Below are 27329 nucleotides of genomic sequence, written 5' to 3' on the forward strand. Positions count from 1 at the left end.
CATTGAGAGGCTGAAGTACATTTCAGGTGTTTCACAGTGTTTGGGGAAGAAATCAAAGATAGGCTTAGGGGCTTCAGCAAAATTAGGAATCTCTTTCTCAGTCTCTATATCTATATATTCGATATTACCATACAAAATATATGAAATACTAATAATTTTATTATTTTGAGAACATTAGAGCAGTAACCTTTGTCCTTAAGATGTCTAGGAACACAAAAACGCTTTGAATTAGTAGAGGAGATAAAAGTGACGGGATAAAAAAATACATGTCTGCTACATCTAAGTAGAAGTGATGGAGTCATGGGAATGAACAACACAGAGAAAGGATTCACAGGTGAAGCAAAAGTGCAGATGGAATTCCGCCCCTGAAGATGTCCACTGCATTTAGAGGGAAGATGCCACCTCTAAATAATGTGAGGAAAGTAAATTAATAAAATAGCTAGAACATTGTTGAGAGAGGTTTTTAATTAATTGTGTTGAAAAATTAAGGTAATAGAATTGTGAGCAAAAGCTTTGTCTACAACTAAAGCCTTTGGGAATGGCTGCCCATTCCATTTGAGTTAAGTGATAAAGCAGTAGAAACCAGATTGAAGAGTATTAAGGGGAAAAGTTGACAGGAGGGACTTTTCACTTCCTGTGGGTGGTAAACTTTATTCACTGGCTTCTTTTTATATACAGAATTGAACAGCTGGTCTTTACCCTTAGGTGCTTTTGTTTAATTTGGTAGGCCTGTTGTCATCAAATGGTGAATGATGCTGATTTAGTAGAAAATCAGCGTCTGTTTCAACCTTTGTGTCATTTAGATAAGTCAGTCTTAAACTGTACTACTAGTTGTACTAGTTGCACAAAAATATCAACATTAATAAGTTAAAATCAAAGGAAAAAGATAAGCTGTTATTCTGTCACCTTTAACAAGTCCAGCTTTTTTACTTGGAGGATTCCTGTCTGTTCTTTGTCTTTCATGCATGTGTAATTTTTATCTAGTTACAACCTAAATATGCTTTTTTCTGAATTCCATAATGAGTATTTTAACTGAGTTGTAGCCATCCTAATTATAAGTTTTAATAACTAAATATTATATCTTAAGTGGCTCCACACATAATTATTCCCTTGAACATTTAATTTGTTTGCCATTTTTATATGTAACTTTACTTTGGATTAATTCTTTATGATAAAATCCCAGGAATAGCATTATTGAGTAGTCAAAGGTTATGGCCAATTTCAATGGTTTTTAATCAGCATTACAAGTTGTATAAAAGTTAATTTTCCATTTCACTTTCTAGAGAAATTAATGGACTTACGAAATGAGTACCTGCAAGCAGATGAGGCCAATAAAAGATTTTTGGAACAGAGGTATGGTAAGAGGGTGATTCAGAAGGCACTGGAAGAGATGGAAAGTAAGGAGTGGCTAGAAAAGAACTCAAAGAGCTGCCCATGTTGTGGGACTCCCATCGAGGTAAAGGTTTGGGGACAGACATGGAGGCAAACCTAATTGCAAGCACGTTACGATTTCCTCAAGAAGCCTTTTAATTTTGTGACTAATTAAGAAAACACATTTTGGTATTTATTAAACTTTCTTAACTTGGAAGATGTAAATTTACTACTAAATATTGTTATTGACCTAAAATGTATGTAGACTTCCCATTTCAAAGTGCTTTCATACGGTGACAGTTGTTCTCACATTATATCCACCTCAAAATTGAGTGGGTTATAAAGAAGCCATACTCGAGCTACAGTCAACTCTTAACTCATCTACGTGACTAAAAAAGAATCAAGCCTGACTTCTCCTCCGAACTATTTACCCTGGAATTTAATAGCTGTTTTACAAGTGCCTGCTTATGAAATGGAGACATCTGAGTCAAGATAGATAGATACATCTACTGCTTCTTGACAAAATCTTAATATGTTTCAAAATTGAAATATGTCTTTGCATTTGATTCTGTTGTTCCAATCCATCATATCTGAGCTGACCCTGGTAGTGATGCCCCAGTTACTCCATTAAGGAAACTGGCCTTCTATTTAACCACTTCTAACATGCCTCAGCTCTTATAGAATGGGGGACTTGGTACCAAATGTTTACTTAGATTTATGTAAAAAGTTTAAATCCCACATATTAAATCCAAACATTTTAATATTAATCTAACTATATGTTTCACTTATACATGTTTGGTTTGTATTTACTGTTTATCAGAAGAGGTTTTGCTAAATATCTAATTGTAGGAACACCTGCTAAGTATTTTCTGTATTTTACTTGTAATGCAAAAGAGTTAGGCATTCATAGTTATCATTGTGTGTTACCTGTATATCTCCACCCTGCATTAGAAAAGGGGGAAGACAAGGAGAATGTTGTACCAAATCAGTTTGGCATGTGCATTTCTCTTTTGCTTTTGTAGCCTTGATATTTTTCTCTGTCTTTCCCACCAGAAATTAGATGGATGTAACAAGATGACATGTACCGGCTGTATGCAATATTTCTGCTGGATTTGCATGGGTTCTCTCTCCAGAGCAAACCCTTATAAACATTTCACTGATACTGCTTCCCCATGTTTTAACCGGTACGTACACACAGAACTCCTAGTCTCAGCAGTTTTGGGTACTTGGTTTGTGGACCATAAGCCCAGAAAGTTTTACTTCAGTACTTTGCTTATTTAGAGAATTCTCATATATTTTCCCCCATGTATGAATTTTCTTGAAAATGAGTTTTATGATGAAAATATACTATCTGGGGATTTTCTTTTATTTATTATCCTCCTCAATTTTTTTCATGAAAATTTTCAAACATACAGAAAGGATAGGACTATGATTACTAGGATACCTTCCACCAAAATGAACAATTGGTAATATTTTGCCATATTTGTTTTCTAAATTTATTGCTGAACTACTTGACCCTAAGTTGGAAATATGATGCTTCATCTCTATATGCTTTTTTTTTTAAATTAATTAATTTATTTATTTTTGGCTGCGTTGGGTCTTCGTTGCTGCGCGCAGGCTTTCTCTAGTTGCAGTGAGCGGGGACTACTCTTGGCTGCGGTGCACGGGCTTCTCATTGCGGTGGCTTCTCTTGTTGCGGAGCACGGTCTCTAGGTGCATATGCTTCAGTTGTTGTGGCTCGCGGGCTCTAGAGCTCAGGCCCAGTAGATGTGGCACACAGGCTTAGTTGCTCCGTGGCATGTGGGATCTTCCCAGATCAAGGCTCGAACCCGTGTCCCCTGCATCAGCAGGTGGATTCTTAACCGCTGCGCCACCAGGGAAGTCCCTCTATATGCTTTCACACGTCTTTCCTAAGATAAGAAAAGTCTTCTACATAACAACAATACTGCAAAAAATTTAACAACAATGGCATACTATCATCTAATAAAATATTTAAGACTTATCAACTATCCCTAAAAATATCTATTGAAGCTGTTTTATTATACCAGGATCTAATCAAGTTCAATCACTTTATTTGGTTCTGTCTCTTTAGTTTCTTAATGGAGAAAAGTTTTGCCCACCTTTTTTTTGTTTGTTTGTTTGTGTTGAGGGGAACATTGACTTTTTGAAGAGTCCAGGCTGTTGTCCTGTATAACCTCTTACCTTCTGGAGTTTTGTTTCTCCATGGTACCTCTGAGTTTGTTTCTCTATCCTCTCTATTTCCTGTAAAGTGGAAGTTAGCTCTAGACTGGAGTTTGACTAGATTTAGAGTAACATTTTTGGCAAGAATACTTAATAAGGGGTGACGTACTTCATGTTGTACCACATCAGATCCATAATGTCAGGCTGTCTCACTGTTAGTATGATGCTCAGTTCTATCATTTGTTCCATTGTAAAGGAAAGGTTTCTCTTTTTGTTATTAGTAAGTGATCTGTGGGGTGATTCCTTGGCACAATGTGAATATCTTGTTCTCCACCAGCTCCAATTTCAGCATCAGCTGATAATCTTTGTTAATAGACATCTGTGGAGTACCTACAGTCAATCATTGGTGTTATGAAACTGTAAGATAAGTTGAAGAAACAGGCTCTTCCCATGAACCATTGGAAATATAGTGTTGAAAATTGCATAGATTTTAAGTAACATAAGGGGAGGAAAACAAATTGGCAACTGAAAAATATTCTATAGATGGAGAGTGCAAGGACAGTGAAGATGGAGAGGATGGAGTGATTAGCGTGTAATAAAGTTATAGTGTTTTGAAGGAGTTCAGCTTCTAGACTGCCTGAATTTTCCAGTCTTGGCTTATTCCACATATTGTACACATTTAGTATCAGTTTTGTGATACCCATCTCCCATTATTGTTTATGCTTGGTCCTAGAGAGTTGTCTGGATCCTTAAAAGGGCTGTTCCTATAAACTTTAAGGGACCCATATTTCAGCCCTCCCCAGTGGAATGATTAAAGGAGAGGAAAAGATATACAAAGATGTTATCAGAAGAGTGCAGAAAGTATATTTGAGAAAAGGAAAGAAATTATATTCAGTTTCTATCAGGTGTATTAAAATGTACCTTATTTTATGCTTCCAGGTTGTTCCATGCTGTGGATGTTAATGGAGATATTTGGGAAGATGAGGTTGAAGACTAGTTAACTTCTGCTGCTCAAGATATGGAAGTGGAGTGGTTTGCCCTAATCTTTTGTCAAGTATACAGAGTAACTTTGCAGGATATTTAGGGTACCATTGATTCCCTCTTCCTACGTAGAAGATGTGGGAGAACAAGGTTGATATTTTCATGTGGTACTACTGATTAAGGCACATTCAGACATTTTTCATTGCAACATGACTGAGGAAATATTAAGCCAAAGGTTCCGAAAATGAAAACTAGAAAATATTAGTATTACAATGTGCCCAAAGCTTTGAGTAGTTAAAAATTAAATATTTATTTTCTTCTCCAAGCTTTAGGTAAGGAGAGAGGGGTCAAGAGTTAAACTTATAGTCCTTTTTATCTCTTGAGAAGCATCCCTCTAAGACATTCTGTGGGAGCTCCCTCAGTAGTACTGCTTACAGCTGAGGTGGGTAGAAGCCTTATTAAAATTGTACCGAGAGCCTGATGTTATTTACTCCATGTTACATTATTTCCAACCTGAATTTCTGCTAAATTAATTTTCTTTGGAGGAAGTCCTTTACTCTATAACTGATTGGATGGCCCAGTGTCATTTTGATCTGATTTTCAGGATAGAAATTTATAGATAATTTTTAAAATATTTTTTTATACCACAAACACTGTGGGTCACCTGCTATATTTATTAGTGGTCTATAGTCCACTGTTTTTGAGCCAAGTCTAGAATTTCTGCTAAATTAATTTTCTTTGGAGGAAGCCCTTTACTCTAACTGATTGGATGGCCCAGTGTCATTTTGATCTGATTTTCAGAATAGCAATTTATAGATAATTTTAAAAATATTTTTTGATACCACAAACACTGTGGGTCACCTGCTATATTTATTAGTGGTCTATAGTACACTGGTTTTGAGCCAAGTCTAGAATTTATTGATACTGGCTCAGAAGAATTTCAGCCCTATTCAACTTTCCTGTTCCTTCTAGGCAGTAGAGCCTAGATTCAGAACGACTTGTCTTCTGTTCTGCATTCTTTCTGTTGACTCTTGCCCTGCTTTTCATTGGTAAGGACAATTTTAATATTAGCTCCAGCAGCTCATATTTCTATTTCCTCTGCTGGGATAGGAGAAAGCCTAATATGTTCCCAAGCCGAACAAGCTGAACTTTAATTATCTGCGTTTTGAACACTGCACCACCATAGTTCCAGTCCTAACTTTCTGAATTCTTTTTAAAGGGCTTCTCTAATGAACTATGGAAATTTGTCTTCCTATCCTTTTTTTTTTTTTGCAACAGCACTGTTTCAGGGGATAATTTTGGCTTGATACCTAGATCCTTGTTTCTGGGTTTTGCTGGCTTTTTGAAAAATTGTCTTTTCTTGTGGTTTGGTGAGTGGCTTGGTAGCAAAATAAGATTTTTGGAAAAAAAGGACAGAGGAATTCAGCTGCAGCTGTGAACATGTTCTTTTTTCATGCCTTGTCATTGAAAATTGGGGAATCACTTTTAACCATTTTAAGTGTGTGTATCCAAAGAGCACGGACTGTTTCTGGATTGTCAATGAGGATGCTTAATCTTAAAAATAAAAATTATTTAAAAATTGTCTTATAATTAAAGCAGAGTTGCTGCTCTGTGTTCTGTCACCAAGGCAACTGATCACATTTAAAAACTATATGGTATGTAACACATATTCTTAAAATGAGCAGAAGAAAGTCATAGTACAGCGCCTCCGCTTGTGTCTGAACTTAGATTTTAGGACCCATATTTTGTTTGAACTACATGGACTTCAATTCAGCACATTTAATATAAGAATGAAAGTTAACTTAAAGAATAAGTTGAAGATAAGAAATGGAAATTAAAACAACTAATTATACAGTACATACTTGAGAAGAGTGCTTCTTCTCAGTGACTGGATAGGAGTTCAATTCATCTTTCACTACTAGCCACTCAGAAGCTCTTTAGTTCATGGGCTAGTTGATGTTGCTAGAGATTATTTTATTTTAGGCTGTTGTACATTATGTTGATGATGTATTAGAAGTAAGAAAGAAGCCTTAGTTTCGTGAAACAAATGGCAGGGTTTTTCTCCGTGATTTTAAAAAACACGTGGGCTTCCCTAGTGGCGCAGTGGTTAAGAATCCGCCTGCCAATGCAGGGGACATGGGTTTGAGCCTTGGTCCGGGAAGATCCCACATGCCGTGGAGCAACTAAGCCCATGAGCCACAACTACTGAGCCTGCAGTCTAGAGTCCGCGAGCCACAACTACTGAGCCCACGCACCACAACTACTGAAGCCCGTGCGCCTAGAGCCCATGCTCTGCAACAAGAGAAGCCACCGCAATGAGAAGCCCGCGCACCGCAACAAAGAGTAGCCCCCGCTCGCCGCAACTAGAGAAAGCCTGTGTGCAGCAACGAAGACCCAACGCAGCCAAAAATAAATAAATTAAATAAATAAATAACACAACAGGTCGTTAGTCTCAAAGATTTGTTTGTTCAACTGAGTGTTTCTTCCTTAGGTACAAAATCTTCACCCCTTAATTTTCACAAAGACAATAGGGCTTAGTTTTGAGGCATGAGTTACGAGCTAATTTTAAGATGGTATAGTTTTGGGTAGAGTACTTCTGTCTCTGAGTAAAATGGAAGATTGAGGTAACCCCTCATATGACCTGTGAAATAAATAGGTTTGTGGAATGTTGGTATATCAAGAAAGTATATGAGAGAACAAAGAGTTTTGTGTATCTAGCTTCATTTCATGAAGGCCTTTTTTTTTCCCCAGCATTTAAAATTATTGTTTTATTTTAAAATTAACTTATTTTTGCCAATCTGATAGGGCAAAATGGCACACAATTAAAAAATTTTTTGCACACATTAATTACTAATGAGTATAATTTTTGGAAATTTGAAATTTCATTCTATGAATTGCTGTTAATTTCCTTTGAATTTTTTTTTAAAGTTATTTATTTATTTATTTTTGGCTGCGTTGGGTCTTCGTTGCTGCGCGTGGGCTTTCTCTAGTTGTGGTGAGCGGGGGCTACTCTTCGTTGCGGTGCGTGGGCTTCTCATTGCGGTGGCTTCTCTTGTTGCGGAGCACAGGCTCTAGGCGCGCAGGCTTCAGTAGTTGTGGCACGTGGGCTCAGTAGTTGTGACTTGCGGGCTCTAGAGTGCAGGCTCAGTAGCTGTGGCGCAAGGGCTTAGCTGCTACGTGGCATGTGAGATCTTCCCGCACCAGGGCTCGAACCCGTGTCCCCTGCATTGGCAGTTGGATTCTTAACCACTGTACCACCAGGGAAGTCCCTGAAATTCTTTTTTGATTGAGGTCTTTTTGTAGCTTTGAATCAGTTTTTTTTGAGAACACTGGCTGTCTCTGGAGTTTTAGGCTGTGTGCCTGTTATGGTCATTTTTCTGCTCAGCTTCATGAGGAAATCATTAAACACTGGACAAGTTTATCAGACTTGTGGGTCATCTGGACTCACGGAGGCTCTGCACTAGTGTGAGAGGATTAGCCTGCCACCTCAGCTAAATACTGAATCCAACAAGTGAGCATCTAGTGGCTACATCCCTTCCTGTTGAGGAAATGGGTAAGGCAGAAAATACTTGGCAGCTGTATTCCCAGACCTATAGCATTGTCAGCAAAGTCATTTTTTAGTAGTAGAGGGTTCTCGTTTACATTAGAATTTCATTAATATACTTACTACTTTTTAGTTCAGAGAAAAAAAAATTAGAGTTAATCAAATATGATAATCATAAAGCCATTCATGTGGTTGCCTGCTTTAGAAGGGAATTTTAAAATTTTGACTGGAATTTTGGAGAGCCCACCAAGTATTAATTTTATCATAAGCATCACCAGCAGGTGGCAACAGTTCCCATGCTATAAATGCAATAACTGGTTATGACAGGAGTAGTACTTTGTTATAGAAGCAGGTGTATTTCTGGGATTTTAATTTTCCTCACTGTGTTTCATTATAGTCTGTTACACACCTTGGTAGGTAGAATAGCATCTAATGAGACAAGCAAGGCAGGAATAGCAGTATTACCAAAAACTGTAAGGCCACTTAAAACTATTTGAACCATAGTTGACATCCAACTGTGATGTGACATTAAAGTGTCACTCCTGATAGTAGCACTTGCCTGCAACCACTGAAGTAAAGAAATAAAGTTATAGCTGAAGCTGCTAAGTAAGACCAAGGAATTTTAACACTGTGGTGCCCTCTCATACTGGTAAGAGTAGCCAAATAGTCTGTTCTCTGTACTTTGGCTCACTAAAAAAAACATCGGCCTGCAGACCAGGTTGAGAGTTTGTGGTCAGAAAGCTGTTTATGGTAATATCAACTTTCAGCACCCATAGTCTAGTCTTTGCACAATTATTCAGGTAGTCCAAAGATTTACCACTCCAAGTAGTCCCATATTTCTCAGAGCCAGGGGTTGCTTTGGAGAATATTGTACACATTGAAAATTTAGTGAGATTCTGATGCCAAAGTTGGTAACTATAAAGTCAGCACAGTTATTTCTTTTCCTTGGCTCTTTTTTATTTTTTTCATTGAATCAACAAACTAAACTAATATTAATATAACCTTAATGCATATAAATTTAAAAGGTGATTGTGTATCTTATTTTCAGTCCTGTTCCACTTGTAACCTATTGTGTTTTCTAGTATTCATTCACTCATTTAACGAATATTTATTGAACACCTCACAATGGGCCTTACTATTTTTCTAGGTGCTGAGATTGTAACAGTGATTAAAGCAGGTGTAAATCTCCCTGCCCTTGTAGAACTTAAATTCTGGTGGAGGGAGACAGACGCTAAGCAAATCATATGGTTTATCAGAAAATAAGCACCACAGAGAGAAGTTGGGAGAAGGAATAGGGTGTTAGGGGAAGCAGAGTGATGTTGGAATCTTAAAGAGTGGAGAGGAGTTCATCAACATAGCACTTGAACAAAGGCTTGGCAGTGTGGGAGTGAACCTTGTGGGCACCTGTGAGAAGAGAGTCGAGGCAGAGGGAACAGGGGCAAAGGCCCTTGGGATAGGAGCATGATAGAGGGCTCCAGGAACAGTGTGGTAGCCAGTAAGGACTTAAGCAGATTGAGGAAGGGAGAATTTTAAGAGGTGGGATGGGAGTGGGTGGTGCTACCGACTGCATAGGGCCTTGGGTGAACTTTGGCTTCTACTCTGCGATGGGAGCCTTTGGAGGACATTGAGCAAAGTGTGATAGGGTCTGACTTACGTTTTAGGGGAGCAGGGTGAGCAAGGACAGAAACAGACCAATTAGGAGACTATTGCAGTGACTCAGGTGAGAAGTACAGATGGCTTGGACAAGTGTACCAGCACTTGGAATCTTCACAAATGTTCAGATTCTGTACTTCCTTGAAGGTAAAACTAATAGGATTTGCTGATAGATTGGATATACAATGTGAGAAGGTGAGGCATCAGAGTCGATTTCTAGGTCTTTCTGAATAGTTGAGATGGAGAAACCTATAGGTAGCAGAGGTTTGCCAGTGAAGATCAGGACTTGAGTTGTGGACAGATGAGTTTGAGATGTCTGATAGTTATTTCAGTGGAGATGTTCGGTAGGCAGTTGGATATTCTAGTCCAGGGTTCAAAGGAGAGATTCGGGCTGGAGATATAAATATGGGAGTCAATGTATAGATTGTATTTAAAGCCATGAGACTGGATGAAATTACCAAGAGAGTGAGTTTTAAGAGAAGAGGTCCAAAGACTGAGTCTTGGGACACTGCAAATGCTAAGAATTCAGGGTGATGAGGGGGAACCAGCAAAGGAGACTGAGAGTGGCCAGTAAGGTAAGAAAACCAGCACAGTGTGATGTCCTGGAAGCCATGTCAAATTTGAAGGAAGGAGGGGTCGGCTTTGTCAGGTACTGCAGATGGATCAAGTAATACGCGCTCTAAGAACTGACTTGTCAATCAATGTAGAGGTCATTGGTGGCCTTGATGAGTGCTGTTTCCCTGGAGGGGAGGTGAAAATCTGGGGTGTGTTTGAGAAAAAATTGGGTATCTTCACAATAAAAAAAAGCTGAACAAACTGAAAATCAACTTTTCTTCGATCCATTGGAAAACTGAGGTCACAGGGCAAACTTCCACAAAAACTATAAAGACAGAAAAATGCAGAAAATACAGATTAGCTCACCCAAAGTCGAAGTTGCTTGAGGCAATAATTAGGATTTAAATGAATTGCTAGGGGGCTGAGTGTGGATTCATTTGAGAGTTTAAAACTCTGGGGAGCAATTTGTAACAAGTATCAAATAAACTATTACAACTTAAAACAAGAACAACAACTCCTGCGAGCTTTCCTGAGGGGGCCCCCACGCTTCTGTGGGTTTTACCTCCAGGAGCTCGATCATGTTCCCACTGTGAAGATGGCAGAGGAATCCCCTCTTGTTGGGGGAACCGGGCGGCCGGGGGGGTGGGGGGGTGGGGGGTGAGAGGAATAACCATTTGGAAATACACCCAGAGCTTTGCTTCCAGGGCAGAAGCCTGCCCTCAAGGAAAATTACTCTGCTGGAGTCTTCTGTGATCTAGGGGAAGGGCATTTGGATGGTTTGAGCCCTCTCTAGCCTTCCTTGCTCACATAAGTGGGGAGAAAAAAAAGGCTAAGGAACTTCTGTAGGTCTCAGCCCAGAGATTCTAGCCCAGTAAAATAAAGCAGATTCAACCATAAGATTATAGAATGCTTCTCCCTAATACTATACCATCTATAGGGCTCCAGTATTATAACAGTGGATTACAGCTCTTGAAAGAGTTGCAAGACACAGCCTCTATTTTAAGAAGGAGTTTCTAGGGAAACCCAAAGACAACAGGGGAGACAAAAACAAAAGACACTGAAGAAAATTGAAGCCTCTGACACCTACAGGAGACATTAAAACACAGCCTAGCTGCTAGCCAGATAAACATAAAACTTCACGTTAATGGCCTATTTATCTCAGTTCCTATTACCCAGTACCTCGTGTCCAACTTTCAATAAAAAATTACAAGGATGCTAAGAGGCGGAAAAAAAATAATCTGAGGAGATAAAGCAAGCATCAGAACCAAACTCAGACATGGCAGAGATTTTCGAGTTATCAGAATGGGAATTTAAAATAACCCAGATTAATATGCTAAGGTCTCAGAAAAAGTGGACAACATGCAAGAACAGATGAGTAAGCAAAAGAAACTCTAAGAATGGAAAGAAATGCTAGAAATAAAAACATTGTAACAGAAATGAATGCTTTTGATGGGCTCATCAGTAGACTGAACACAGCTGAGAAAAGAATCTTGCACTTGAAGATATGTCAATATCTTGAAATGTCCCAAACTGAAATTTAAAGAGAAAAAGGAATGAAAGAAAAATAGGTACAGAAAAGGTACAGAATATCTAAGAACTGTGAGAATTGCAAAAGGTGTGTAACGTGCATAATGGGAATACCAGAATAAAGAGAGAGAACTGGGGGAGAGAGATTGGAGCCAGAGTATAGGTAATTCCAGAAATTTTGCTTATTGAAAAGGGTATCAGAGAATGAAGCTATGATAGGAGGGGACAAACAGGGTAAAGAGTTTTGTTTTTAAAGCTTGTTTTGTATTCTGATAGAGGTGATCCAGGAAAGAAGGAGTTTGATGCTGTAGGTGCGAGAGGAGAGTCTTGCTGGAGCAATGCCCTCAAGAAGGGAAGAGAAGATGGAATCTAGTGCACAGAGGGACTGGCCAAGGAACAAGTGACAGGAAGAGGGCAAACAGTGAGGGCAGGGCTGGCAGGTGGGTGTATGTGATGGTGGGAACTTGTGGAAGTTCTTGCCTGATTGCTTCTATTTTCAAGGTCATCAGCTCAGAGAAGAACTGGAGGAAAAGGGATTAGAGTCTTGAGACATTATGAATTAGGGCTAAGTAGACCGAATGGACTAGGGGAAAATAGTTGGTGTTAAGGGCACCCTTGAGATCCAAATTACTATGTTGTTTTATTTACCCATTATTTCATAACCCAGGATTCTATCACAATATGTCTTACTGGAAACTTATGCATGCTTCACTAGCATCTCATCACAGTAAGGATTTTAGTTCCCAGGAAGGAGGCATCAGAAACTATCCCCGAGAGGGATAGAGAATCAGGATTGCTACTTTATATCGGAGGGTCAGGGAAGAGCTCTCTGATAGATGACATTTGAGCAAAGACCTGAGGAAGTAAGGGAGTAAGCCATAGATAGGGGCGGGTAGATAGTGGGCTAGACTCTTGTATCCATCTGTTCTTTATAAACAGATGTATTTAATAGGAGAGGTGACACCCACTTATGTCAACATACTGCTTGTTTTTACTAAATGTAATGAAAATTTAAGCACATTCCATCCACCCTTCCTGAAATACAACTCCATGTATACTTAATATTACCATCCTTTTTGAGTGTCACACTTGGGGTTTTACAGATAGATTCAACTTGTTCCACTTAGCTGTATTTATTTATTTTTAAAAAATTTTGTTGGAGTATAGTTGATTTATTTACAATGTTGTGTTAGTTTCAGGTGTGTAGCGAAGTGATTCAGTTATATCAATACATATACATATATTCGTTCTTCTTCAGATTCTTTTCCCATATAGGTTATTACAGAATATTGAGTAGAGTTCCCTGTGCTATGTAGTAGGTCCTTGTTAGTTATCTATTTTATATATAGTAGTGTGTGTATGTTAATCCCAAGCTCCTAATTTATCCCTCCCCCCAACATTTCTCCTTTGATAATCATGTTTGGTTTTGAAATCTGTGAGTCTGTTTCTGTTTTGTAAATAAGTTCATTTATATCATTTTTTAAAATTAGATTCCACATATGAGTGATATCCTGATATTTGTCTTTCTCTATCTGACTTACTTCACTTAGTAAGATAATCTCTAGGTCCATCCATGTTGCTGCAAAATGGCATTATTTTGTTCTTTTTTTATGGCTGAGTAATATTCCATTGTATATATGTAACACATCTTCTTTATCCATTCCTATCGATGGACATTTAGGTTGCTTCCATGTCTTGGCCATTGTAAACAGTGCTGCAATGAACACTGGGGAGCATGTATCTTTTCAAATTATGGTTTTCTCCAGATATTATGCCCAGGAGTGGGACTGCTGGATCATATGGTAGTTCTATTTTTAGTTTAAGGAACCTCCATACTGTTCTTTATAGTGGTTGTACCAATTGACATTCCCACCAACAGTGTAGGAGGGTTCTCTTTTCTCCACACCATCTCCAGCATTTATTGTTTGTACTTTTTTTTTTAAATTAATTTTATTTATTTTTGGCTGCGTTGGGTCTCCGTTGCTGCGCGTGGGCTTTCTCTAGTCGCAGCGAGCGGGGGCTACTCTTCGTGTGGTGCGCGGGCTTCTCATTGCAGTGGCTTCTCTTGTTGCGGAGCACGGGCTCTAGGGGCGCGGGCTTCAGTAGTTGTGGCTTGTGGGCTCAGTAGTTGTGGCTCACAGGCTCTAGAGCTCAGGCTCAGTAGTTGTGGCGCACGGGCTTAGTTGCTCCGCGGCATGTGGGATCTTCCCGGACCAGAGCTTGAACCCGTGTCCCCTGCATTGGCAGGCAGATTCTTAACCACTGCGCCACCAGGGAAGTCCTGCTTGTAGACTTTTTGATGATGACCATTCTGACTGGTGTGAGGTGATATTGTAGTTTTGATTTGCATTTCTCTGATAATTAGTGGTGGTGAGCATCTTTACATGTGCTTTTTTGGCCATCTGTATGTCTTCTTCCACTTAGCTGTATTTAATATTTCTTTATTGATCAAACTGTCACAACCTGGCCAATAGGAGTCTCATTAAACGGGCTGCTTTGTCCTCTCAGTACTACCTCGGACATTTTTTAAAGCATCCTTGTTTTCTGGGAACAAGATATTCCAGGCCCACTGTGATCCCTGCCCCAACACATATAATTTCTCCTCTCCAAGACCTGAGTGGTATCAGAGGCCCAGTCTGGCCCGGGAGTATACATCCCACTTGATCTGCATAAGAGCTGGTTGTAGCAGGACGACACGGCTGTTGGGCCACCAGGGAAACTGGCCTGGGAAAGACAGATCTTTTTTTTTTCTTTTAATCATTATTATTATTTTAATTTTTATGGGCGTATAGGTGATTTAATGTTACTTTCTGCTGTACAGTGAAGTGAATCAGTTATATACATATAGCCACTCTTTTTAAGATTCTTTTCCCATGACAGATCTTTTTAAGGTCCTGAGTTCATACGACATCTCCAGTTTAGCTGTCATCACTAAATCCTTTCTCATTTCATTCTAATATGATTTTTTTCCTATTAACATATGTACTTAAAATGTAATCCCTTCTTTACTGGATAAACAAAATGTGGTATATCCATACAATGGAATATTCTTCAGCAATAAGACGGAATGGACTGCTTGCTACATGTCATATGGGTAAACCTCAAAAACATTATGCTTAGTGAAAGAAGCCAGATCCAAAAGATGTCTGCTGTATGATTCCATTTATATATGAAATGTCCAGCAAAGGTAAATCTATAGAGACAAAGTAGATGAGTGGTCACCTGGGCTGGGGTAGGAGTAGGGAGCTTTGGGGGATGACAGAGAGGGATTGTGGTGAGGAATTGTACAACTCCATAAACTTAATAAAAATCATTGAATTTATATTTAAAACAGGTGAATTCTATGGGAATGTAAATTATCTTAATACAGTTCTTAAAGTAAACCCTTCTTTCAACTTCTACTTGTACCTCAGTTGGTTATGTTGACCCAAGATGTTCCATTATATTGACTTTCTTAACTAAAAAAAAACACTTAAACCTGTTTTCCATACCTTGCAGTTGATATATCCCTCCTGGTCACAAATCTGCCTTATTCTATTTAACAGTCATATCTTCATTTGGATGCCAAGTAGAGACAGAATCGGACAATTTATTGCTCATCTGTTCATTCCTACCATTTTTTCACACAGGCACTTCATTTTTATGAAATATTTTGATTATTTTCCCCTCTGGTGATTGAAGAAGATCAACAGTTGCTATGATTGTGACTTCCTGCCGAGCTGCTGTGAGGAGTGAGTATGAAGCTTTGCTCGCTAGCTGTTCTCAAAATATATAAATATCAACCCAAACCAGCTTCTGACCTTTGGGGGTGGAAGTCCACAAACAACACATTTTACTTGAAAATACTGGATTTAATAGAAAATATTGTAAACAAGTCCATTGATCCATTAGCTTAAAACAGAATGACAGCACAATCACGTATAAAAGCTAAAGATGAAATGCTGGTACCAAACACAGCACTTAAAGAGAGGCCTGAGCCAGGCTCTGAAAGATCTTTCCCAGAAATAGAGGCAGCAGCAGCTTCAAATGGGCACAAAAATAGGGAGGAGGAGGCAGCATCCAAACCATCAAGGCATAGGAGTAAAAGGAAGGCAGAGCAGTGGACAGCTTGTGAACAAGGGGTGAAGGATAAAGGAGCAAAAGCATTATATTTCCTGATGTTCTGGGAACATCAGACCATGCCACACGAACCTGGGAGGGTTAGAAGGGCAGGGTATTTTCAGTGGGGAAAGGACATTAGGCAACTTTAGAAACAGTTGGTATGTTTCTTGGCACTCAGCTCTTAGGGATGTAGAACATGTCACTCGTGTGTTTTTTCTAACTCAACTAAGCTGCTTGCCCTGGCTCCATCACCTTGACTGAACACAACGCTGAACTTGACAGTATCTGCTGGCCTTGTGGACTTATGAAAGAGCATGTATGAGAGGTGCCACAGTGAGACCTTGGAACAAAACACAGGGCTCTGGTGGGAAAAGGGTTTCCGCCTTCCTCCTGGTGCTGGAAGGTCTCTCATGGAGGGGAGTTTAACGTGGCTAGGCCCCTTGAGGCTCTGAGTTTATCAGCAAAAGCCTTCTTCTTAGTCCTACCCACCCAAATCCTCCCTCAAGGAGTCCTCTGAGTTCTCGGAAAGGCCAACTGAAAGAGCAGTATAAACTGGGGAAAGAAAATAAGGGATAGTTTCCTTCCCATGGCACTTGTTACTGACCAGAGGGACCACTTCCTTATACTGATTTTAGACATAGAGAGTGTTTGTTCCTTAATCTAAAACAGTGATTCCCAAATAAGGGGCAGGCCTGCTCAAGAGGGGCTCTCAGGACTCTCCAAAGAGGTTTTGTCCCGTATACATAAGCCCCTAACTCCCTCCCAATTGAGAATCAGTGCACATAATAATAGAACTTACTGGCAGGAGTGTATTGTACATGTGAACAGTGTCAGAGACAGAACAGAAAGCTAAAAACCCCTAGTCGGGCCGACATCAAAATTATGGAGAGATTTTTTTTTTTTCTGATTAACGGTAAGTTACAAACAAGTAGCTAAACTCCATGACTAGACTCCACACTGCATAGCCAAGAATAATAAGTTCACCCACTTATCTGGAGTAACCGTACTAGATTAAAGAAATACAATTCTGTCCTCCTAAAGACAATTTCCAGAAAGACCTGCCTGTCCCAATGAGGTACTTGACACTAGGATTAGCACAGGCTAATCACTGTATGGTTTCTTAGAAGACTGGCTTTTCTCTGTTTCTTTCTCTTTGATACTGTACAAGGGGTCCACCAACTTGTTATGAACAAGCATTAAACCTACAAAAAATGAAAAACAAAAGTCATTAATGCAGGTAGAGGCAGAGTTCCATGATTATCAACAGTAACATCCAGGGGCTCTCAAATTTTGTCCTAGAACTGATACTCATCATCTTTTCTCTGTGGGCCCAAATGATAAACACCCTAAGCACAGGAAAAGAATTTGTTATTCCTAATGAATGCTAGAATCTATGGGACTGTTATAAATTCAATCTCTAGGAGAGTTGGCCATTAAAAGGTTAATCTTTTCATCAAAGAACAAATTCCTAGGGCTTCCCTGGTGGCGCAGTGGTTGAGAATCTGCCTGCTAATGCAGGGGACACGGGTTCGAGCCCTGGTTTGGGAAGATCCCACATGCCGTGGAGCAACTAGGCCCGTGAGCCACAACTACTGAGCCTGCGCGTCTGGAGCCTGTGCTCCACAACAAGAGAGGCCACGATAGTGAGAGGCCCGCGCACCGCGATGAAGAGTGGCCCCCGCTTGCCGCAACTAGAGAAAGCCCTAGCACAGAAACGAAGACCCAACATAGCAATCAATCAATCAATTAATCAATCAATCAATAAATCTTAAAAAAAAAAAAACAAATTCCTAATTTGCCTGCTCAGTAAATGAGGATTTTCACATAAGTTTATTTAAAGCAGTGAGTGTCCGCTTTAAGTAGAAGAAAGAAAGATGTGCATGACAGTTCAGTGCCTTGACTAGAAGGAAAAGGCCTGTATAAGATCTGCAAAGATAAAAAACCTGAGGCTCAATATCACTGCAAGGTGATTACCAAACTGCCCTTGAACTACAACTTTCATTTCATTTTCTTTCCTCCTCCTCAGAGCAAACAGGTCTCTAGAAATGGACCCTTAAATAGTCACAGATGGAAGAGAAAACTGTATTCTGAGAGGAGGGTTTGATTTGATTAAAATCATAGTTGTCAAAGTGGCCAGAGCCTGCAAGCTAGATCCATTCCTCACTCCTGGCGCACCTGAACTTGGCCACCTACTCCCTGACCCACCCCACCCTCACCTTTGAAATACTTGACGGTCTTCACTTTCAACTCCAGGGTGGCATCCTCATCGCACACAAACACCGTGCGGGGATGCTGCTGGAAGGCAGACACGGTCCACATGTGGTTCACTCCCTCCTCGATGGCCTTGTATAGCGCAAACGCCTTGTGAGCACCCGTGATGAGGATCATCACCTGGGGATCAGAAAACAGGCCTGTGATGGAGGAGAAGGAGCAGTGGAGCTGGGAGTCTAGACGCCTGAATCCCAGTGGCCGCCCAAAACGACTGTAAGGACTGTTGTTTTTATGTGTCATTGTAAGTCGTCAGCACGTGGCACACTGCTCCACGCTCTGTGTGCTTTATCACACAAGGAGCCTGAGATGGGTAGCACTGTCATCCCTACATGCTCGGATAAGGAAGTGGACTCTGTGACGGGGGTTTAAGTAACTTGCCCCAGGTCATTTCTAACCCAGAGGCCATGCTCTTGACCACCACATGATAGTGCCTCCTGGCATCTTTGATGATGACCGTGAAAGCGCCCTGTGAACGGATGTGCCATACATACAGAGGCCCACGCCTTATCCCAACAGTTCTGACACTGGGTCCCGGGGCCCCTAGTTTGGGTGAGTTTTCACAGTGACAAACCGGAAAAAGAGGGGTCCTGATTTGCGCCTCCAGGGAGGCCTTGGAAGCAATGGTGAGAGTTATCTGTGTGGCTGCTAAGGTTGAATCCCAATAAAGCTGCCCCTTAATCTGGTCACTTTCAGTTCAGAGTATTAGACCTGCTCATGTGACTTGGAGTAATGCTTTTTGTTTAAGTAAAACAGGCACAGACTCCCCTCAACACTTAAAATATCGAGAATGTTAAATGTGGGAATTCCCTGGCAGTCTGGTGGTTAGGACTCCTTGCTTTCACTGCCGAGGGCCTGGGTTCAATCCCTGGTCAGGGTACTAAGATCCTGCAAGCCGTGAGGCATGGCCAAAAAATAAATAAATAAAATAAAATAATTTTTTTAATTAAAAAAAAAAATGTTAAGTGCCAGAAAGTGATTATAAAGAACTCAGCATTCCAGATATCCTTTCATTGTAATTCACTTGTGCCATGGAGTTGTGAGCAGGATTTACTGTTCCTTTCTTGAAATGAGAAGACAGAGGCATAGAGAGAATGTGACTCTTTGTTCAGGACCCCAGAACTCATTTTAAAAAAGAGAATTTCCAGATTTCCAGCCCCAGGTCCTTTCTGCACACCACAGGAAGAGCCCTCAAACTGTAGTGTTTATAAGCTGCAAGGCCAAAAACAGCAGAATGACCTCCCTAGGTACGGATTCAAGGTTACCCAACAGAAATCTGCTGCCATCGCTCATTTCACAAAAATTCACTTTAGACAGGGAAACTTTTTCAATGATTTACATGTTTGTTTACAGACTTGGGCAAAGAAACTTAAAGCTAAAATGTCTGTAGCTGCTTCCCACTGAATACATCAGGAAGAGAAAATGCTTCTAATGAAAGTAAGGGAATTGGAACTACAAAAAATTCAAATGATACCCAAATTTCTATAGAAAGACTCAATTCAGTTCAAGACACTATTTCAATCACACTTCTCCACATTTATGAATCCCTGAGCACAGGGCTATAACCACAAGCATCCTGCGGTTGCAGGGGGAGCTCCCTTCAAGCAGTGGCCTCCACCAACTGCAGGGAACCAGAGGGCCCCTCTCAGTACCTGGACAGGTACAAATTCATATTCTGATATTAGTGGTGCTGGGTAAGCAGAGACCAGGAGCCTGTGGCCTCCTGGGCAGTCAGTGCTGAAAAGGTTTCACCTCACACTGGGAAGAATGGTTACTTCCAGAGAGGAAGGAGAGCAGTGATAGGGTCAGTTGGGATTTTAGCCTTATTTACAATGTCTTCATTTTTAATAAAATGGATTCAGGTGGTACCTGTATAGTTGAAATTAACAGCAAAAAGCCAAGTCCAGCCCCCCAGTGAAGGCCTGTGGATCCCTTGCACCCTTACCTCTCTAGCATCCATGACAGTGCCCACACCCACCGTCAGGGCCATGGTGGGCACCTTGGCGAGATCTCCATCGAAGAACCTAGCATTGGCCAGGATGGTGTCCATGGCCAGCGTCTTCACACGGGTCCTGGACACCAGACTGGACCCCGGCTCGTTGAAGGCAATGTGTCCGTCAGGGCCGATGCCTGCCCAGAAGAGACAGGGCAGCCCTGTCAGTCCCAGGGATCCAAGATTTCAAGAATGGACAATCTCTCCTTCCCCACCTGGGGTCTGAAAAAAATCCTTGAAAACCGTGTCTCTCACCTCATTCATTTAAAGGTACACTTTAAGCATATGATCTTCCCCTCTCATTTCTAGCTGAGGCACACACAGACATTGTTAACTTGCTACCACCCTCAGAAAGCTAAGTAGGGAGCAATCCCAAAAGCTTCTGCCCCCCCAGATCATCCAAGTGTAACTTCTCTCTCTCCTGCCACTTCTCTATCCCTGTTGGGCTGGAGTCACACCGAAGAAAACATACACAGGGCCTGGAAAGGGGCTGCCAAGTTTATAAAATCTCAGAACAAGAGCACTCCTAGCCATTTCCTCCCCACCTTGAAGTAAAGAAGGGTTAAATCTGGAGCAGTCAAAGACTGTTCAACTTCAGCCTCCCACCCCCTCCCCCCATGGGGGACTCCAGAGGCCGTGACAGACAGAAGTGTAAGAGGGCAACTCAGGGCAGGAACACGCATAAACCTGAGAGGGGGATACCCTAGGTCCCCACCCTCTCTCCACTGCTCTGGCTGGCTGACCCCGAGCAAGTCACAAAACTTCTCTGGGGTTCAATTGCTATTTTTAGCATGCAGGGGCTGATGGCAGAATCTTCTGGAACTACATGAGTCTGTGATTATGTTTAACTAAGCCCCATGACTGATCCATAAAGCCTTGTCTAAGGAATAGAGAGAATCTCAGAGTCCAAATCCAAATACCTCAATTTACAGACAAGGCATCGAATTGCAGAAAGAGGAGATGCCCCAGATCACAAAGTTTCTGAGCGGCAGAGGCAGGGCAGGGCACCAGGGCTCCCACTCTGTGCCTTCCCTGCTGCCTCAGGCTAATAAGTGACCCCACTGTCACTGGTGCAGAGAGAGGGAGCTGTTTGCAGACAGGCATGGGTCTTGTCCTCCTTCTCATATGTTCCAGCCACCCTGGGTTTGCCCTGGACACCTGCTGCGGTGTCGCGCTCACCTCCGACAAACAGCTCAATCCCACCCGCAGCCTTGATCTTCTCTTCAAAGGCATCACACTCAGCCTGCAGGTCAGCTGCATTCCCATCCAGAATGTGGGTGTTTTCTGGGTGGATGTCAATGTGCTTGAAGAAGTTGTTCCACATGAAGGAGTGGTAGCTCTCCGGGTGGTCTCGAGGAAGGCCTGTGGGGCCATGGCTGCACTCAGTCATGCCAGGCTGAGCAAGAGTGCCCTCCCAAGGATGCCAGGATACCCCCAGACCCCCAGAGACACTTTTAGGGAAGAGCCTATCAGGGAGCCTTGGGCACTAGCCCTCTCACCCCCAGCCACTCGGAGTAAGCTGAGCTGGTGTCCTTGTGCCCATGACCGTGGGCCTGGGCCCTCATTCTGATCTTTTCACAAGAGAATGGCTGGAGGCGAGGATCAGTCTGGACCTCTGGAGGTGGGCTAGCCTCTGGGGGGTAGGGCTGGGCCCATCAGGAAAGGAAGCAAGAACACCCCTTACCCTGTGCCTCCCACCTCACCGTCATTCCCCCCGTTACACCCTGCTCAGCCTGAACCCCAACTGGAACACCAAGTGGTTGGAGAGAATTATCTCAGAGCTTCCCAAAAAAGATTTTTTTCAGTCAAGAAGAAAAACAATGTTTAAAGTGCATGTTTCAGGGGGCTGAGGAGTGGGGAAATGGGCAGTTGATTTTTAATGGATAGTTTCAGTTTTGCAAGATGAAAAGAGTTCTGGAGATCGGTTGCACAACAGTGTGAATGTACTTAACACTGAACTGTACACATAAAAATGGTTAAAATGGTAAATTTTATGTTACGTGTAGTTTACCACAATTAAAAAAAAAAAGAATCTTTAAGGCGAAACCATTACAAAATGATGGTGGGGGTGGAGAGGGTGACAGAAGCCCAAGGTGCCACTTTTCATCAGTGGAAAGGACACCAGTCTCAGCTCCCTTCCCAGTATACTTGGCAGGAAGGGGACGGGAAGATGAACAGTAGAGAGAAAGTCCAGACACAGACACTGGTGTGGGGGGGGGCACACACCCCAGCCATGGGACCCCAGATCCCATTTGCAGCCATTTGTTCCAGAAAGAAATGGCATGGAGTTGGGGAGGAGGCAGAGGAGGAGATATGCTGGAATTCATTAAGTGCTTGCTCTGATCAAGAAGCTTCCACACCTGGTATATCACTTAATGCTTACGGCCCATGAGGTCAGCTTTATTAGCCTCATGTCATAGCTGAGTGAACCAAGGCCTGGAAGATATAGTATCACCAATTGAGCCTACTCCCAAATGCCACTGGTTCCCTGAGACCTCCCCAGTCCTCTCCTGGGCCGATCCTGTGAGGGGAGGAGTACGATTCTCCCAAGACTCACCCACATACTCGTCCATGTTGAAAGTCTTCACATATTTGAAGGACAGGTCTCCGTTCTTGTAGTATTCAATCAGCTTCTTGTAGCAGCCAAGTGGGGTGCTCCCTGCAAGAGAGGCCACAGCCATGAACCCCCTTCAGCCCCCAGCTCCTGGAAGCCCAGAGGGCGCCCGGGAATGAATCAGGGATGCTCCACCAGGAGAACCTGTCAGATCCGACAGAAGCAAATCAGATCTGAAGTCCTACCCAATGCTCAATCCCAACTGCCACCTGTTAAGTGCTGGTTTAATGCCTATTTCCCCCCTAGACCGTAAGCTCCAGGAGGGAAGGGCTGTGTCTGTCTTGTTCACGGCTGAATCCCTAGCACTCAGCACACTGATGATTGAAATGACTGTGATTAGCACCTGAGTGAATGTCAGACTTAATTACTGACATGACACTCCCTGAGCAACCAGTACATGAGAGGTACGTGATGGGGACACAGAGAAGTGAGAGACACAGCAGCCACCCTGGAAGAGCTCACTGTCTAGGTGTGGGGACCCGAAGCAGTAATGTCGGCTGTGGTACAGGCTAGCCTGTGGGTTTGGGGAAGACTTTCCCTCAGAGCAGCAAACCCGAGTTGAGTCTCATTAGAAAGTCAGTCATAAAACCCATAAAAAGGCAAGAGGACTGCTGTCGATTAAGAAATAAATATGCATGAAGCCTGACTGGACACTGGGATTAATTTTTTTTAAAAACTATAAAAAATAAATGTGGACAATTAGGGGAAAAATTTAATATAGTCTGTATATTAGATGATATTATGAAATGATTTTTAATTTTCTTAGGTATTATAATAGTATTGTGGTTATGTAAGAGAATGTCCTTATTCTGAGGAGATAACGTACTAAAGGATTTAGAGGTAAAGTGTCAGGATCTCTGGACCTTACTTTCCAGTGGCTCATAAGAAGTGTGTGTGTGTGTGTGTGTGTGTGTGTGTGTACAGACAGAACATGAGCCACAAGAGATGAAAGCAAATGTGGCAAAAGGTTAACAGTTGGTGAATCTAAGTAGATGGTACTGTACTATTCTTTCAGCTTTTCTGAATGCATGAAACTTTTAAAAATAAAAAGATGGAAAGAAAAAAGCCCCACCCAAATCAGATCATTCTTTTCATAACCCACTAATGGTTTTTCATTTCACTCTGAGTTATAATCAGTCCTAACAAAGGCTCTATATAACTTGGCCCCTGGCTAACTCTCTCCCCAGCTAGGAATCCTGCTTCAAGCAATTCCACCTCAGGGCCTTTGCACATGGTGTTTGTTCCCTTTGCCAGCAATGCTCTCCTTCAGGTATCTGCACAGCTAACTCACCTCTTTAGGCCTTTACTCAAGTGTCACTTTCTCAGAGAGACCTTCCCTGCCCCCATATCCAACACTGTAACTCCCACCTCTGCCTAAACACTCTCTAGCCCCTTTCCCTGCTTCATTTTTCTCCTTCCCTCTTATCACCATCTAACATACTCTATATTTTGCTAATTCACTTGTTTATTATCTGTCTCTCCCACCATAAGTCAAGCTTTAGGAGGGCAGGAATTTGTGTTTTTATTCACTGCTGTATCCCTGGCACCTAGAACAGCTTGGCATACAGCAGGTATTCAATAAATATCTGCTGAATGAATGACAGTGGCAGCCCCATCTACACATAATCATCTGCCTATCCCTGTGACATGGTCTTAGCCATGGCTGAGCCACACAGCTTCCCTGTCCTCCCCCTGAGCTTCATCATGTCCATTTTCCAAACTTCTAGCCTTCCCATCAATTCTGTGAGCTTCCAATATCTAGCCAATAAATTCCTTTTCTGCTTAAGTTAGCCAGAGTCGGTTTCTGTGGCTTCCACCCAGAACTCTGAGGGTGCTTCAACTAACAGTGGGAATGTTCCAAGGAACCCGTATGGAAATGCTGTGCTGGTTCAAGTGTGACAGTCAGGAAGGGGCCAGGTCTTGGAGGGCCCTGAACACCACTCTGAGAGGCTTGGATCTAATTTTGCAGACGATGGGGAAATGGGGAGGGGTTTCAGCAAAAGCCCAGACTCTGACCCAGGGTGGCTCCACAGTTAGAAAACAGGATGTTAGCACAGCCCCGACACAGCCTGAGACGCTGGTGGTTTCACAGATACCTACCTGAGTATAGTGTTCCCACAAACCTCTAGAGCAGAGGTCGGAAAACTTCAGCCCACAGGCCAGATCTGGCCTGCTGCCTGTTTTTGTAGAGCTCATAAATTAAGAGTAGTTTTTACATTTTAAAAGTTTTTAAAAACCAAAAGAATATTATGATATATGAAAATTATATAAACTCAAACGTCAGTGCTGGCAGACATCCATGCTCATTTCTGGATTGTCTATGGCTCCTTTTGAGCTACAAGGGCAGAGTTAAGTAGCTGCAACAGAAACTGTATGGCCAGTGAAGTGTAAAATATTTATTATTTGGCCGTATACAGAAAAAGCTTGAGGACTCCTGCAATAGTGGATTGGTCACTGAGGCAAATCCACCCCACTTCTGAAAGAAATAATCAGAACATTTGCCTTGAAAAACTGGGTTCAAAATATCCTCCCATAAAGGCAACATTCTGATTTTTTCCCTAAAGAAACTAGGACTGTTTTTCACTTAGGTCCTGTGTTTAATTAAGCCTTATAGAAAATGCGTTGAGTGACTATCTTCTCAATTCTCCCAAGGATGGCGCTTAGTTAGTAGCACTCTAGATGCAGAGAAGAGAAATTAATTCATTACATAAAACGTATGCCTTAAGGTATTAGGACTTAATTCTGTTAAGGAAACTTGACTGACAGGGCTGGCTTAGGATATAGCCTAAAAATCAAAGTTTTTCCTGCCTAACCAAGATCCCTTCTACTCCAGGACTCTTCAGAAGCAGGCAGCAACAAACCAACCCAGAGGAAGCTGGGTCCTCTGTTTCATATGTCCGGGGGCAGGGGAGTTGTTCACTCATAGGGCCAGTACCTCAGAGCCCTCCTTGCAGTCCCTTGGCTGAATGAGCCTACCTACCTGGCCCCTTAAAAGCCCATAATGCCCTCGCCCACCCTCCCCATCCCACAACGCACCAGTAGGGAGCCCCAGAGTGAAGTACTTGTCTGGCCCTGGGTTAAACTGGATGATGCGGTTCCTGATGTATTTGGCTGCCCACTCACTGGCCTGAGAATAGTGGTCCAGGATGATGAGCTTCATCTTGTCCTGCAGGGGTAGGTGACAAAAGGAATCAGTGGTAAGGGGTAAGGAGAAAGGGGTGGAGGGGAGAAGCCCTTCTCTCCATGCTGTCTGAGCCTGGAAGGGGAAGTTCACAGAGCATTGACAAGCTGGGCCAAGTGCCTCCACTACCCACCGGGAGGCGCTGCTGTGGGACAGACCTGGGTTCTAATCTCGGTTCCTCCATTGATCAACTGCAGGACCTTGGTGAAGGACCCAAGTTCTTTGAGCCTGTTTTCTCTTACGGGAAAATGGGGACAACAGCACCTACCTGACAAATTTCATGATGGTGAATATGAAAGAAGATGCATGTAAACCACATAATATTCCATATAACATGTTGGCTATTATCTTGCAGCTCGACCCAGGCCCCTCTTCGCCACCCCTCGACAACCCCCACCTGGCTAGATACTCTACTGTTGAACTCTTCCTCAATAGGAAGAGTCATGGGATCATCTTGGATGGGGGTTGGGAAGGTCATGGGATCATGTTGGATCACTAGAGCAGGTGGAGGCCTGGAAAGGTGTGTTCTCTTTCAGTACCAGAGAGGGGCGCTCCCACCGGCCTGCCTTGCTTTGCAGATCCTGTTTCCCCCAAAGAACACGCGGCAAAGGTAATCGCTCTGGAAGGAGGGCGTTTAGTCCTCCCCGCCGCACTGCGGTCAAATCAGAGTGGGAAGGCCAAGGCTGAGGTGGCCGGATCCGCGGTCCGTGGGGTACAGGAGTTTTTCCCCCACCCCAGTGGCGATCCCATCGCCCCTCCCGGGGAGGGGACCCGAGCGGATCGCTGGGGGTCCCGGCCCCAGGTTGCCGGAGGCTGGGCAGCGCCCGGACGCCCGCCCGCGAAGAGGGTCCTCGCGGACCCCGCTCCCCACTTACGCGGACGCCTCCCGCGGCTGATGCAGCGACTGCGCTGGCGGCCCCGCCCCGCGTGGGTCATGTGGCTGCAGGTCACGCGGTGCCGCGCTCCGCCCGCGGGGCTGACTTCTGGGGCCGCGGCTCCGAGGAGGAGTCTGCTCGGCGGGCCAGAGGCTGTGCAGGCCCCGGAAAAGCCGTGGGGGGCGGGGCTTGGAGACTGGTTTGGTGGAGGAGGGAGACTTGCGGGGTCCCAGGTCGCTCCCAGGGATGCAGTCCCCAAGGCCGGGGGCTGGGGCAGGGTTTTCAGTGCTAGGGGTGGGGCGCGGGAGGAAGAGCAGAATCGCTTCCTCTAGGGCTGGGCTTGGCTCTGCCTTCAGTTTATTTTTTTAGATATCATTTATTTACCTAGATATTACTGCTTTTTTGTTTTAAATATAATTGGATTTTTCTACCTTAAAAAAAAAAAATCCATCTTTGCAGCAGTATGAACTAGAGAAAAATGTAGG

At 42.7% G+C, this 27329-nt stretch overlaps 2 protein-coding genes across 9 annotated transcripts in view; one reads left to right on the plus strand and one right to left on the minus strand.

The window, feature by feature from the left end:
• RNF14 (ring finger protein 14) overlaps positions 1-6071 on the plus strand; it is a 41661-nt gene extending 35590 nt beyond the window's left edge. For all 8 annotated transcript variants that reach the window (XM_061189757.1, XM_061189759.1, XM_061189756.1 and 5 more), the window contains 3 exons: positions 1284-1456; positions 2425-2555; positions 4492-6071. In XM_061189757.1, the coding sequence (XP_061045740.1) occupies positions 1284-1456; positions 2425-2555; positions 4492-4549 (362 nt within the window). In that variant the 3' untranslated portion in view covers positions 4550-6071. The remainder of the gene's footprint in view (positions 1-1283; positions 1457-2424; positions 2556-4491) is intronic.
• A 9590-nt stretch (positions 6072-15661) lies between these two features.
• On the minus strand, positions 15662-26921 carry GNPDA1 (glucosamine-6-phosphate deaminase 1). The gene is made up of 7 exons (XM_061188279.1): positions 26845-26921; positions 25825-25954; positions 22732-22833; positions 21354-21536; positions 20127-20311; positions 18130-18304; positions 15662-17115 (listed from the first exon to the last, which is right to left on the minus strand). Exons 2-7 carry the CDS (start codon positions 25946-25948, stop codon positions 17015-17017), a joined length of 870 nt encoding a protein of 289 aa, XP_061044262.1. The 5' UTR covers positions 25949-25954; positions 26845-26921; the 3' UTR covers positions 15662-17014.
• Positions 26922-27329: the final 408 nt, after the last annotated feature.

The sequence above is a fragment of the Eubalaena glacialis genome, chromosome 4, assembly GCF_028564815.1.
Source record: "Eubalaena glacialis isolate mEubGla1 chromosome 4, mEubGla1.1.hap2.+ XY, whole genome shotgun sequence".
NCBI classification, from domain to species: domain Eukaryota; kingdom Metazoa; phylum Chordata; class Mammalia; order Artiodactyla; family Balaenidae; genus Eubalaena; species Eubalaena glacialis.